This window comes from Neolamprologus multifasciatus, chromosome 19, assembly GCF_963576455.1.
Source record: "Neolamprologus multifasciatus chromosome 19, fNeoMul1.2, whole genome shotgun sequence".
Lineage (NCBI taxonomy): Eukaryota > Metazoa > Chordata > Actinopteri > Cichliformes > Cichlidae > Neolamprologus > Neolamprologus multifasciatus.
This window is the reverse complement of record NC_140457.1, coordinates 25,414,206-25,429,740: the sequence shown is the minus strand read 5'-3', so window position 1 is coordinate 25,429,740 and position 15,535 is coordinate 25,414,206. Positions and strand designations below refer to the sequence as shown.

General features: G+C 42.9%; 1 protein-coding gene across 2 annotated transcripts in view; it reads right to left on the bottom strand.

Annotated features, from left to right (window-relative positions):
• Nucleotides 1–15,279, bottom strand: part of arhgap5 (Rho GTPase activating protein 5) — a 50,470-nt gene extending 35,191 nt beyond the window's left edge. Inside the window, exons 1-4 of one of the 2 annotated variants that reach the window (XM_085143217.1) lie at nt 14,970–15,279; nt 10,306–10,346; nt 6,280–10,223; nt 3,651–3,804 (exon numbers count right to left, since the gene is read on the bottom strand). In XM_085143217.1, the coding sequence (XP_084999343.1) occupies nt 3,651–3,804; nt 6,280–10,014 (3,889 nt within the window). In that variant the 5' untranslated portion in view covers nt 10,015–10,223; nt 10,306–10,346; nt 14,970–15,279. The remainder of the gene's footprint in view (nt 1–3,650; nt 3,805–6,279; nt 10,224–10,305; nt 10,347–14,969) is intronic. The other variant, XM_085143216.1, reaches the window with a different exon arrangement.
• Nucleotides 15,280–15,535: the final 256 nt, after the last annotated feature.

The window sequence follows — 15,535 nt, the reverse complement described above, 5'->3', positions numbered from 1 at the left end:
AAGTTCCTTTCAAGTAGATGAAACACTACTAAAACAGGACCACCATAAACAGGAGGAGTACTTTTAGACTTTCACCCCCATTAATGTGAAAAGTGGCTGGTGTCTGGAGGAAAACCAACAATAACACAATATCACAGTGATGTTTTAATGATTCCCACTTGGAGCTTGTCAGCTCAGGAGTCAGGAGTCAGATGGAGCAGCAGCTCTGGAGCTGGCACACATTCAGAATCTTACTTAAGCAGACATTAACAGGGTGGATCATTGCTGACAAGGGGGTATGAAACCATTTTTGCAATAAAGGAGGGTCTTTTTAACTCTGTACTATTACGCCAACACCCACAGTCATTCTCGAACGACTCCACCCTCTCAACTATAAACTAAACAGTTATACAGTATGTTTTAACCTCAAGGCATCTAATGTCAAACAGGCTACATACTAAATCCCTAAACTCCTCTCTAACATCGAATTGCAAAATTGTTCTTAAACTGTATAGATACCAAACATCTTATACAGCAGGAGGCTTTAAAAAAAGAAACAAAGGAAGGAAGAAAGGTACAAAGATGTTCTGGCTGTATGTGTTAAGAAACGATATTCCAGAAAAAGGAGGGATGGGAAAAGCTGTTAAATCCACCAACAGACCGTCTGGACTTAGAGGGTTTCACAGCACTGGCCATGAAATCTCCAACACACCACTGTCAGCTGGCAGGAGTCTGCACGCACACACACTCACACGCACACACAAGCAGCCCTGGGATTAATCCTGCATTTGGTTGCCATCCACCAGCAGGCTCATGTAGATCCAGCTGAATATCAAAACATATTCGGGAGGGATTTTTCAGGACAGGAATTAACAGCCGCAGAACCTAAAAGAGCTCAGATAAAAACACTACCTCCAAAGTAGGACCAACAGCTTTTTCACACGCAATGATCACTGTTAGGAACACGGGGAAATATCTCCTTTTAATGTACATACTATAGATTAGCTACACATATGACTGTAGATGGAGAAAAATGCAGAAGAAGGTGCTCTCAGTTTAATGTACTGAAGAAGCTTTAATGTCAAAATCTAGAGCGTTTCCACATTGACAGTGATAAGGACACTTCAAAGTTTGATAACAGAACTGACCTTGGATGCTTGAGGTTAACAAACAGGATGAAAAATCTCCGGGGAAGACGTCTCAGTAATTTTGAGACTTTTACTTGGGGGAAAGTTTTTTTGAGGTGATTCAGCAAGAGACTCTTTCACTTCTTAGAGTTCATTCAAAGCACTAAACATGGAAAAGTACTAGCCCATGTGTAAATACATAATGCAACAAACCTATAAAATATGAAACTTGTTTGAAATATTCATTTCAGTGGTCAGAAGGAAAAGACTCACACTTGGGATAACTGCAAAGCAAAGGAAAAATCTTGCTCCTTGTGAGGCTAAATATGGACAAACAGGCTGTAATCAATCAGCGCACACAAACCTTTAAAATGGTCAGAGTTTAAAGGACTGTATAAATATGTGTCCATGACTTCACAGAGGAATCTCCCCAAACTATGGGAGAGGCTTTCTTCACGACAGCTGGGAAGGACGCCAGGCGCATACACAGCATGCACTGGGGCTCATGTCACCAGCTGAACCTACACATGTCCAGACAGGTCGCCTTTCTTATCTTACACTTTCATTTAGACAGGCTGATTCCTACAAGAGTGGCTGCTAGTGCTGCGCGATACTTCAAATATTATTATCGAACCAATACCAAGTAGATACATGGCCAGTATTGCTGATACAGACACCAATACGTTTAGCCTATTAAGGCAGCTTATATGTGGGAGAGCCATGTGTTATGACTTGTGAAATAAATAATTACAAGTTTGTAAATTCTGAACACATTTTAATGACCACTAAGTCATAATTTTAATCTCAGCCAAACCATTTACTCAGGAACAAATAAAATACTGAAAAAAGCCAAACAATAACATTTTTAAGTTATCTAAGTGACTCATATATCATGTTTAACCTGAGTAGCGAAAGACGGCGGTGGGTTTGAAAACGATTTGCAGGGAGTCACCGGCTCTAGTGAGCCTTGCCCCCGGCTAGCTATCGAGCTAGTGGGTAACAGACGTCTCCGAAAACGTCGGAGCGCTTTTGAAAATATGTGGTGTCTTGATAAACTGAGCAGATATTTGAGGTTTACACAGCTACATTCTCGCCTGAAAATATGCTAAACGTTTATTTTGTGACCCAGAAAGAATAATAAGAGTAATATTAAAACTAACTAGCTGCCGCCATTGTTGGAAACTGAGCACGGCCGCGCTGGACCGCGCTATGAATTCTGGGACACAACTTCTTCTTCTTCGGGGTTTAACAGCAGCTGGCATCCTTGTACATGCAGTGCTGCCATCTTCTGTTTCAGTCCGTTATTACACTCTTAAATCCTACTACTTATTCCTGCGTCTTTTGGGATCTTACAAAGCTTCAAACGACGCGTCGACTATTAAATTAGTCGTCGACGATTTTGATAGTCGACGTAATCGTGAATCGTGAGCGTATGAAAACAAAAGCACTGCGCATGCACGTTTTACCTATATTCTATCGCAATATTTCATTTTCTTATCGTTGCCCAACATTATACTGGTATTACCGTGAACAGTATGATATGGCCCAGCCCTAAGACAAAGTATAGATTTTATTCTGCTGGTACTGATTCAATAAAATATCAGCCTCGGTATCGATACTATTGATATTTGCATCGGTCAGCCCATCGGTCACTAGCAGCTGCTGCTTCAGATGTAACCACGGACTTTTGGGATTGGGTAGTTGACAGGTTTTAAGGGGGCTTTTGAGAGCAGTTGGCTTGTAAAAGTTATTTTTCACTGATTCAAAATGAACAAAATGAACCTTTGACCATGAGGCTGACTGCAGTGAGTCAGTATTTCTATTTATAGTTGAACCTAATGACCATTTTAAGTAGTGATGAACGAGTATAACCATTTCCCTATTAATCAACAAACTTAATCTCAACAAAGATATGTAAATATACTTCACATTACAGCAGCGGCAAATACTTAACCTTGTTTTTGTTACACCAATTATTTGAGACACAACAAAATTGAATAACCCAAACACACTCTACCAGTCACTGTGCAATCAAACATTTTTCACACCTGCAATTATCCGTGCATGTTCTTACCGGTAACGTCTCATTTTCTTTTCTCCTTTCTTAAGCAAGGCTGATTAATGGATTGCACGTACTGGTGTACATTTCTCCACTGCCATTCCTTAATCAGTTTTTTGATCTCGGTAATCTTTCACCATCTTATTTGTAATCATTCCAGCAGCGCTTTGGCAAGAAATCAAATGCCACGCCAATAAAGCATATTCAATTTAAGTTAACTTGTATTGACTGGCAGGCTGGCTGACCTCCCACCATATATCACTGCACCTCCCCCATTCCCTCCATCCTTCATCCTGCTCAATTACTCATTTGAAATCAGTGCCTGAAAAACACATACACGCCTTGCAAGAGTTCTAAAACAACCCAAAAAATAAAATAAAAAAGAAAATATGATTGCAAAATGACATAAAAGAGGTAGAAAATGAAAGAACAGAGGGAATTATAGGAATTATAGGAAGAAAAAATAGAGAAAACGCATGACTCACCTGTGCGCTCTATGTAGTCGACACATTTCTCGATGAAAAGTGGGATGGGGCGATCCGGGGTTACTAGGTTCTGCAAGGGAACGCCAAAGTAGTTGCTCTCCCAGGTTCTTCGAGTGGGTGGGTACAGCGGTTTGGGGGGCTTGGAGGATTTCGGCTAAGATAGCAAATAAAAGAATGAAAAACAGAGATGAGATGGCAAAGATCACAGCGTGTATGAAGATAATTGAATGCAAAATAAAATCAATAAATAGAAAAAATTGTAGTGGATGAGGAAGGAATGATGGGGGAGAAGAGAGGATAATAAATAAGCGCGAGTTGAGAAAAGAGGAGGAATTCAATAGAAGAAAAGAGGAAGGAAAAGAGGAAGCAGAGAGGAAAATGAAAACATGGAGAAGTGAACAAAAGGTTTAAAAAAGAGATTGAAGACAAGGGGTGGAAAAACAAAATGGAAAAACAGTAGGAACAGTAGGAACAAAACCGGGAAAATGACATAGAAAAACAGTAAAGGAATGAAGGGGCAATTGAGAAATAGACACCAGGGACAACAACGATGGAGGAGGAGAGAGGGTGAAGTGGAGGCAGAACATTATCACAGGAGAAAAGGTGGAGGAGGAGGAGGGTAATCGGGGAATAGATCAGAAAGAAAATTAGTGGGATGAAGGGCATTTGAGTGGGAGACAGCATGTAGAAGAAGACAAGGAACACCAAAGATAAAAACAAGAGACAAAACAAGTCATTCAGACTGAAGCTGGGACGTGTAACAAGGTGCAACGTTAGCTTTGATTTCCCACACTCTTCTGCTCTTCAAAGTGTTGTCATGCCTACAGCAGTTCGAGATTCACTCTAATTGGCCAGAACGGTGACTAAATACCTTCCGTTTTGTACTTCCTGGTCTGGCTTTCGCTCTCCTCTCTGATTATTTAAGATGGTTTGAATATTCCAACAATTCCCTTTTATGATGCCCATGTAGCGCCGGTGGCTCTTCCTCTACTGATTTGCACTTTATTATCTGATCTGTGCTTCCATGGTTGCTGACTTGCTCTGAAGCATTTTTATGTGTTTTGTCTGTGCAAATAGTCTTGAGAGCTTGAAAAAAACCCTCAACTTCTTTAGGTTTTTTTGAAGATGTTTCAAGACGTTTTTGTTTCCAAGGTGTAATAAAAAAGTGTGGGTCATTCAAGTTATCAGCCAACAGGTGAAACCACTGTGAGACGTTGCCCTACCCCACCATCAAGTGAGTCACTGAGGTCACCTGAGGCAAGGTGTGAATGGGGGTTGCAACACAGGGGAAGGCGTCACAGGACTGCACTGTAAATGATTGGTAGCTACTGCCGCAAGCCACCACCTCTGTTCAGTGATGGTGGCTAAAAGTAGGTGTAGATTTCCACCTTTGCTCCTCTTTCAAATCAACACAAAGGTGTGTTCTTTCTCCTTTAAGCAGACGTGTACAGCTGTTCTGTTGAGGTGGCTCTCCTATGATGTGCTATGTGTTTGCGGAGTGGCTGTTTGGTCTCTCATATGTAGTTGTCTGAGCACTCCTCACTGCACCGCACACACTATGCTGTTTAACTTGAGGAGGACAGCCCCCACTAGGGGTTTACTGGAACTCTCCATTAGATGTTCTAAAAATGTAGAAATCCCTTGGGAAGAGAGGCGAAACATCTTCCAAAAAAACCCCCTAAACAAGTCCAGTTGCCTTCTTTTCAAGACTACAAACATCTTCAATCAAAAGCAGATGTCCCTGCTTAAGAATTTTTTTAAATGACAATGTTTGTTTTAACAGATCTCAAACATGTCTGCAGAATATTTATCCACTCTGATCACCTAAAATTTACTTTGGAACAGAAAATGACATTAACAGTACCTCCATTTCCCGTCTGTAATATATCACAAATAGCGCTATACCTGTAAGTAATTAACTAGGAATTTATATACTGAAGTATGTTCGTGTGGGGCGTGAGCATGCATTGCATGCTAATGCATGCTTTTAACTTCATTTTAAACACGGCTGTTTGATTTGTGCATGCGTGACTTTAAAATTTTCAGCTTTTCACCACAATAAAATGTTGCTCTAACAGTAATAATGTGCACAAAGCATTTTCTTCTTGGTTCTAAGGAACACACCATGTCTGGATGTCGTCAGAAGTTTCAGGCAAGCCTTTAAAGAGCTGTCAAAGACACAGTCTTTGCTCTGAAATTATACAGACACCAACTGTCTTTAACAGTGTGTCTTTTATCAAGCACCTTTATTGCTTGTCTAGGGCCTGCAAGGTGTGGAGGCTCATAAACTACTTTAGCAATGGGGCCAATCAATAAATTATCAAATTAGTTTGTTCTCCAGATGAGTCTCAGGCCAACAAAATTCGCTCACACCCACACACATCTGCTCACCCCCTACTATATGCAGTCTTTTCTGTGCTCATTTACCCATGCACTCTATCAGTCTCTCGCTCTCTCCCATATTCAGTGCAATAAAGTGCAATTTCACTCATTCTCAGACAGAAAAAAAATCTTTTGTTTGACCTCCCTGTTCTGTAAAGCATTTTCAAAGCATCTTATTTCCTAAAAAAAGAATCAATATTAAATGTGATTCTTCAAAAGTCAATCTATCATGACAGACAAGTCTCACCTTCTTGGATTCTTTTGGCGTCTTGGGCGTCTTCTTCTTTTTCAGCTTCTTGTCCTCCTGCTCTGGGTCGGAGGTGATTGCAGGATTATCAATCCCACCCTTCCAAGGGTCGACGGGAGAGAGCAGCGGGTCCTCCTCGCTGCCCCGATGGGCTCTTCTGTTTTTCTTTTTCTGAGTGGCTGGGCCGGTCTCCTCTCCATCACTGTCCGAGTGGAATCGTCTTTGGTAGGCTTTCGTCTTGCTGAAAAGGATTTTTGAGCGATCTTTATATTTTGATGGCCGCCTTGCAGCCTGGGATTTCCGATCAAACCCATTCTCTTCCTCTCCTCCTCCGTGGAGAATGTGTAACCCACCAAAAGAGTTCTTTATTTTGATCAGGCGGTTGTGTGCATCTTCAGGCACAGCATATATGTCGTCATTGTGAAAGCCCCTGGGTCTGAGCAGGGTGTCCACAGGGTCTGCATAGTTGTCTGATGGCTCCACATCTTCAGTGTGCATTACTGGGGCACGTGGCATTCTTCGATTACTTCGCATACCAGCCTCAATGGTTTTGAGCAGGTTGGGATCCAGCTTTTTAACATTAGGCCTGGGGAGCACTGGTTTGGGCCGGACGGGTGGAGGCACTTTGTGGTTGCGTTCATGGTCTCCGACAGGTGTGCTATGGACTGGGTACTCATTGCCCTCGAGGTCGATCCTGTATTTAGCCCGCTCACTGGGTGTGGGGAGAAGCTGAACATCATCGCCTATTGGACTATAAGGTGGGGGGGCCTCATTGTCATCGTCAGACTCCGGGTAGTAAGTGTTGTAAGCTGGAGAGTGGCTATGGGGAGAGGTGGGGAAGACATCCTCACTGGCTCCAGTGGTGCACTCACGTGACGAGCTGTCAAACAGGAAGGAGCTCTCAATGTTAGGCTTCTTCTCTAGCACTTCATTGAAAAAAGGGGTGAAAACCTCAGTCTGTCGATGATACTGGGACAGCGAGTAGAGGGCCGTAAACTTGGCAGCAATCTCTGTGGCAATGTGCTCCCCCTCGGTCATCAACTCCTTGATGGCATCATTCTCAAAGAAATCCGCCTGGCTGTCTGTGATTGCCACCATCTGCACGGGGATTACATCCTGGACTTCTGCCAGGAAGGCTCGCAGGGTCGCCATGGAAGCTTTGCGTTTGGCAGAGTAGACCAAAATGTAGCCATGCACTAGTTCATCTTTACGAACACCAATGGCGGAGTGGTAGGAGAGGACGGTGACCTGGATCCTCCTCCTGCTGTCCCCTATGATCTTATCCAGTATCAGTGTGTTGCTCTGACCAGGCTGTCCAGCGCTACAGCAATGCGAGTCTAGAAAGGGCGAGAGGATGAGGTCAACGCTGAAGGGATCCCAGCACATGGCGCACATGACTATTCTAAGGTCCATCTCTGACATGTCTTTGATAAATGGCAGTGGCGCCAAGACCTCAAAGCTATGCTTTAGCCCCTCCAGCACTGCTCTGAGACCCTGCTTGATTTGGAACTCAGTGAATTTGCGAGGAAAGGCTCCGGAGGGGATGTCGACAAAGGTGCACTGCAATTTGTTTGCCAGCTGCTGACCCTGGTGCCTCAAGATGGGTATGTTTTTACAAACACTGTCTCTCTGATTTGCCAGGATGAGAATAAAAGGGAGCGGCTGAGCAAATCTATCTCGCCGACTCTGTGCTATCTCCGCCCTTATCCTGCCTATGCAATCGCCAATAGAGTTAAGCGACTCTATTGAGTTGAACACACAAAAGCAGCCGTGTGGCTTAAAAGTGGTGACCCATGTGTGGCTGAAGAGCAAAGTGGAGTTGACGTCCACAGGAAGAAGCTCCAGTTCATAGATTTTACCATCTAGAGTGTACTCATCGTCTGTAGACTGAGCTCGGATCTCATTGGCTAGGTCCTGTGAGAGACCCTCCTTTCCCAGGAGGCAGAGGTTTATTTTATCGATGTTGGCACTGTTATAGTAAAGATTAGAGCGTCCGTGGTCGAGCTGTACCAGCCTGTTTGCTAAAACTTGCTCCACTTTCAGATCCACACAGTTCTGCCCGCTCAGGCATGTCTCCTTAGTGGGATGATAAACAAACCCAATGTGTTTGAGGAGGAGCGACTCTCTATCTGGGGCAAGTTTCTGCAGTGCTCTGTATCTGGGCTCCTCATTCAGCACACTGTGAATTTCACTCATCTTGTCACAGCTGGGGGTTGCATTCAGGTCCAAGTCATAGAATAACTCGGCGTGCTCGAAAAGCATTTCCTGAAAATCCTCTTTAGCCCTTTCAACTATTTCCTGCTGGTGCCTACAGTAAACATCCCTCCTATCTGATTCCGTGATGTACTTGTAGGCCTCATCCTCCATGACAAAGCACATGACTTCCTCCCAAGGCTGCCCTGGAGTGATAAAATGAACCCTCTCCAATGTCTTCTTGAACCTCTCTTTCATTTCCCCCCTCCTCTTCTCAGACAGAAGGTGCTGGACGTGATTATGGTAAATTCTCTCACCGTCCAGTGTATCAAGAAGGTCAAAGGGTATCCTACGGTCACTGTTATCAATATGGTCCGTCTCGTCCCACGGTGTATTTTCCAGAATCACAAACCAGTACTGGAAATCAGACCTGTTCCGGATCACACTCTGCGCCTCGGGCCATGAAAGGTGTTCAATCTCGTCCAGGTTATTGAGGATGTTGTTAAGGGTTTTCGGTAGTGTCGTCAGGTACTCCTCCCTTCTCCTCTTAATGTGCTCCTGTTTCAGTTGTGCAATGTGCTTTGTGAACATGTTGCGGGCCTTCTTGGTGCCCTCCAAGGTAATGAACTCATGATAGTCAGACTGCCCCTTTAGATTATTCATCACAGTTTTCCAAGTGATGTGATAATCTCTAACTGAGTGTACCATCAATTTCTCAAATCTATCTGTTGCTGAGGCAGCAAGCTGACGTTGGATTTTATAGGCCTCCAGGTATGGCACAGTTTTTGGCTTCCCTCTTGTTTTATCCAGCTGCTGGATTAGGGCGTTGAAGCAAAGCTCTATGTTGACATTGGAGCGTGCTGACGTTTCAATCAGCATCAGGTTCTTCTTACTGGCAACAAAGCCCTGCAGGTCCCTCAGGTACTGATCTACACACTCGTCACATTTCGTGGCAGCAACAACAATAGGCTTCTTTGACTTGACAATTTGAGAGTAAAGGCTATTGACAAATTTCATTTGGTCATCAAACTTCCTGTTGCAACCCTTACTAACATCAATGCACAACACAAAGGCATCGATGTTTAGCTTCCCATCAGGCATTTGCTTCTGATCAAAGTCCTGCTCCAAGCCCAGCTGGTCTGTGCAGATGTACATAAGCTTCTCTGCTGACTGGAGCTTGGTTGCTGCTGCCCGCTTTGTGTATGGCTGCAAGTTCGTACTCCGATGCGGAAGAAACGTCTGGTCATCGATGAACTCCGTTTCTTCAATGATTTGGATTTTATAGTCCAATCCCTCATCCCCTCGATGCGACACCTCTCCCCAGTACAAGAAGTGGTCGTTGTTAACTACACGACCACCAAAGTCTATCGTGCTGAGCACTGAGGTGTGCTCCGAGTAGTAGTTGTCTGCATCTGGACGCACATATCGGTTGCATAGGCAGGACTTCCCCACGCCACAATTTCCCTTCTCTTTCTCCGTCCCCGAGAGGCCAACCACGCTGACGGCGAATGTTGGGGGGCGTGCATCCTTGTTCTTGGCCATTATATCCCCCCACTCATTGCTAAACTAGTTACTCTCAGGAAGAAAAGGTCATGATATCATCCCAGGTCTGCTTGTCAGTGATACAGAGATGCATTCATTTTCATTTTCCCTGGTTCCAGTGAATGCTCTTCTCCGTATATATCTCGGTTTCTATCCTGGATCTTATTCAAGCTGGGATAGAGCAGCCCACGGCTCCTTTTATCACCTGCCTGCAAGATATGGAATTCAAAATTAGGAAAAGATACAAGCAAATCAAACAAATCCACATTTTCAGCCTTCTGTTGTACTTACTATAAAAAATATAATCAGCTTCTTTTTGTCTACATCATGCTCTGGAACACACATGGACATGTGAAGTGTGAAGCAATAAAAGAAAATCATACATGTTCATCTAAAATTAGATTGTGTTAACAAAAAGTGAGGTAAAATACACTTTACAATATTTGAATAGGGAAAAAAAGCTCACTCGTGGGTTTGATGAGGTTTTAGTCAGCCCTTTTATGTGTAAATAATAAACTACACTGGCTTAAAAACCCTACTACAATAGGTTTATAATGTAAAAATGTGATGCAAAGGCCTACAACAATTTTGAAAGTGAAAAAGGGAAAACTTTGTTATCAAAACTGCAATATCAAAATGGCATTCTAGGAAGACAACAACCAAAGTGTGACAGCAACATTTATATAAGAGAGGGAGAGTAGTACAGTCACAGAGGGCTCAGCAATGTCACTCTTCCCGTTGCTGAGAAAAATAAGTGCTTTCAACCAATTTGTGCCAATGGCATGCAACTCCAGCCCTTTGATAGCCACTGACCTAGAAATGATTTACTTTACTCTGAGAAAGAAACAGAAAATAAATCAGTTCTCAGATTTGTTACCATTACCAGCACAAACCAGCCTTGCATAATTAAGAGTAAATGTATAATCCTGATTACTTTGCTTGCTGTTGTCATAATAGATTTTGCCTGATATTCCGGTTCTGACTATTAATCCTGATTATAACTGTTGACTATTTGACTAGCAGCATTAACAAGCAAGTGAAACTAAACATTTCACTGTCGACAATCAGGATAATCAGCAATTCCTGATTGAATAAACAGAAAATGCCTACATGTGATTGACCGGGCAATCTTTCTGTAAATATTATCTAAATTAACACGGTCAAGTACAGCTGAAACCTTCCATGACCTAACTCGAGGCTGATAAGTGATAGCTGCAGAGACAATTAGAGTCACTGTTGTTTTTACAGAACAGTTGCAATCAGTCAGTGAATCTGCCTGCGTGTGCTGGAATTTCTACATGCAGAACGACGGCATGCTGAGCCTGAGAAACTGCACCAGAGCAGAAATCTGGTTTGCTGACATGAAATGACGAGGTTTCCCCTGACTCTTCACGGAGACCAAGGTGATGATGTCACCTGTGGGATGGGAGTGTACACAGGGCTGAGCAGAAACAAAGACATTAAAAAAGGACTTGGTTTAAAAATAAGGAGGGGACATGGCTGTAAACTGGCTCATGTCAAATGACAAAAAAGATTTTAAAAGGCTCACCTTCCAAGAATCCTTTTTGGATAGACTACAAACCAAACCTAACTTACAAACCAAACTTAAGCATAAACTGGAAGAAACTGGCTTAATGATAGAAAATGTGCTTTAAACTGCATGATCTTTATATCTCAAAACCACCCAGCTAGTCTGTCAGGTTTACAAACCTATGTACTATATGCTACAACATGCTACTGTGCCACACCTGGCTGTAGTAGCAGTCAGATAGAAGTATATACGAGCTTATAGATATTTTGAAGGCAGAAATTATAATTATTCTATGTATTTTTTTTCCTGTCTTTCTAACTGACTTATTGCTGATCCTGCTTTTAGTGCCACATTAACTGACTAATCATAGACTACATCCAGTTTGTCTCCCCAGCAGCCAAAACAAGTCTAAATATAGAAATGACAATAAACATCAAACTAAGGCCATCTACTGACTGATGACACTCCACCCAGGAATACATATGGGATCTTCACCTGGTTACTAACTTAAACAATCAGTTACAAACGGCAAAATCAACTCGCGTGGTTTTGAAAATTAATCACTGCAATGCTACATTCCTGGCACCTCAGTGTTTGAGATCTGTCACCCAAATTCCAGCATCTGCTTTGCATTAATTTCAGATTATATCAAAGTTGTCAATCCACAAGGTCAATATGAATGAATAAGTGCCACACATGAGAAACGGTGGCAGTGATGGGCAATTAGCTTCACACTGAAGACAACCAGAAGGGGCGGGTGATGGTTTTATTATTGCAAACAGACAACACTAGAGCCTAAACTGCATTTATGCTGCACTAATAGCTAAAAGTAGCCTTGTGCATCATGATTAGTCCATTCACTGTGAGGCTGCAGGGGGGGATTAAGGTATCACTTGGCAAGCTGGTTTCAGAGATGACTAAATGCTGTTAAGCCCTGAAACACAGCGGAACAAACTGCCAATGATGATAAACCTTTTAAAGCTACACTGGCTGGAATTTGTCAGTAGAATTAAACTTTTTATTGCTTTATTTATTTAGTATTATTATTCCATCCTAAGTCTGTGGTGCTATACCAGAGAAGGGTGTGCCAATCATTTAAAATGAGGCACAACTAGTTTCTACTGACCTGGGTACAGACAGCTCTCCTCCCACAAGAAGTGAAGAATCAGAACTCAGAAGCAAAACAGAAACCACTTCCTAAAACATAGCGTGAGCTCCCTGTTAGAGGAGGAACTGACTCCCCCAAGTATTGAATCTTGTCCTCCACATTAAGGACTAGTTTACTGCTACAGCCTAACTCCCAGAATTTCTGAATTTCAACTTTTTAAAACCATTCATCATCTGCCATCATCCGAAGAACTACAGTTGATAAAGCACCAATTTATTAGGCGCATAACATCCACCACAGAATGCTACAAAAGATCTACCACATCCAGAAATAATCAGTATCAAAAGGAAACTCGTCACTGTGACACTGATCAAAATCTAAAAAATTTGACTCCAAGTGTCAGAGTATGCAGTGGTGTTTCCTGTAAAGTGCCTTCCTTGTAAGACGCTCATTTTTTAAAAACTGTGTCACTCTCTTCCAAAGTCAGGTACAGACCTGAACCTGGGCGTCACTCATCTGACTTCCCCCTTCCTGGGGGTATGAATGATGTAAGAACAACAGTTTATAGGCCAACTGACACAATCACCCCCGTCATCACTTGCAGGGCTTGTCAGTGCCAGTGCCTTTATGCAGTCTGTAGAAGCCAATGCTAGCTATGAATATTTGCCAGTATATTAGCATAATGCCAATACCAATATCCATTTTTTCCTGGTAGCAATGCAGACAAAACTGCAAACCCTTCCAGACTTGCCTATCCATGAATATCAATTCTAACAGAAAAGGAAATGTTAAAATGATAAAGACGGGAACACTTTACCATTCTTTCTACCAAATCCCTACAGGTTTCACACTATGACACAATACATATATTACCTTGATATCTTCTAAGGAAAGACTAGGATTTATTCGACTTTTCAGACCACTGTTAGTAACCGGATCGTTAGCTTTTCTCCAAAAAGGCCATTTAGGAGAAAAAGCTGAAGAGAAAAGCCTGAAACACACTGCCACTGATGACAATGATGGACATAAGAGCCCCATCACATCATTTAGTGAACCCTTATGGTTTTATGGACACTGAAAAGACACAGTAGCACATTCTAAGTGGAAACAACAAAGAACCTAATTGCCATTTTCAACACAAATGGGTCCCACTAATAACTGATGCTTTTAAAAATAAAAAAAATCTCTGTAACTCAGCATTAGGGCAGTTTTTTTGCAGCGAGGTCAGCAAAAAAGGGAGGAAGCATTATGATGGGGTCTTGGATAAAAGCCGGACTACCCCTTTAATGAGAGTTTGGGAAAGGGGCAAAGGGAGAAGCAGCAGCCTGAGTCGATGCAAATGGCATGCAGAGCTGCTGCAGCAGGACAAACCCACTGACCTGCCTGCGTATTGTGAGGCACCGAAGGGGGGAAAGGCGTTAAAAAGCACCTAATGACATATGTGGTTACAACTCTTCAGCACCGCTGAGACGTTAAGGGTGTGTATGTGTAAACACACCCTCGTTAATGTCGGGAAAATTCAATAATCTGCCCAGCGGCACTCCTGGATGTGACCCTCCACTCAGCCCTCCGTCCCCTCGAGCTAATGTTAGCAGGATATTAACGCAGAAAATCCAGCAACTTCCAAAAGCACTCAAAAACAATTAAACGACCTATTAATGCGAGGCGGGCGTGAAGGCTATAAACTCACACGACAGCTGCGATTTTTTCCCTACTCCGTGATTACTTCAAATTTTCTGCTTTAACATATGTGTAACAGTGTTATAAAGCCAACTGAAAACGGGTGGGTATCACATAAAACATCAAAGTAGTCTAGAAAAGAGGAGTGAGAGTGAGTTAGAGGAGTTAACGTGAATTAGTTATGCTGGAATTAAAACCAGCAGACCTTTATATTAAGTTAATGCGTCAATCCTTCGAGGCTAATGCTGGGAGCCCCGGGAACTGATAGGGCGGTTATGAATCTACCCTAGAGAGAAAAGGCGATACCCGGCTCGGCCTGCCTTGGCCCTGATACTCCTCCAGGAGAGGAAAAACCCACCTTTCCCAATCCTACAAGCTAGCATTAGCCGAACACTGTTAGCCTAGCATGCCAGGAGGATGAGTTAGCTAGTGGCTAATGTTAGCAACAGCCTCACATTGGGAAGACTTGTTAAAATTACAACCTTGGCTGATTTAACAAGCCCGACTCACGTCCCCATCCCAGGTTCTTTTGACTTGGGATGGCGCAGTGGTGCGGGCACCCTTCACCCACAAAAAATGAGTGCTAGTTTAGCTAATGAAGTACCAATCCCAGTCCAAATACATTCCCCTACCCACCTAATAACATGGTCGCTCCCAGATCCACATACCACGGAGAAGAGGAGAAAGCATTCCCACATTAAAAGGCAATCAAAACTCTTTTCACAATCCACAATCCGTGGTCACTGGCGACTTCCCCAAAATCCGAAGTCAGTTTTAGTTGAAGGTGTAGTCCACTGTAGTCCTACAAGCCCGGTTAGCCCGTATTTTAGTGTATTTTGGTGCTGTTAGTGTGGTATGCGTTGAAAGCCGAAACCTGGCTCTGTATGCTCCCTCCCCTCTCAGCAGCACAGCCAGGCAGTAATGGCGACTTTCTCTCTCTCTTCCACTCCCTCTGCTGACACTATGTCGCTCTACCTTTCCCATTCTCTCTCTTGCTCTCTCCACTGATCCACCTGACTCTCTCTCTCTCTTATGCCACATTAATAATATGTAACATGAGGTGTAAAATCAATTTCACTGGCATGCAAAAGAGCACAGAGTAAGTTAAAGGTACCCATTGGAAACTGGAATTCTTGTGTTCAAAGCTAATTCATTCAGTTTTATATTATTATGAACAGAATTTTAAGAAACAACCACCATTA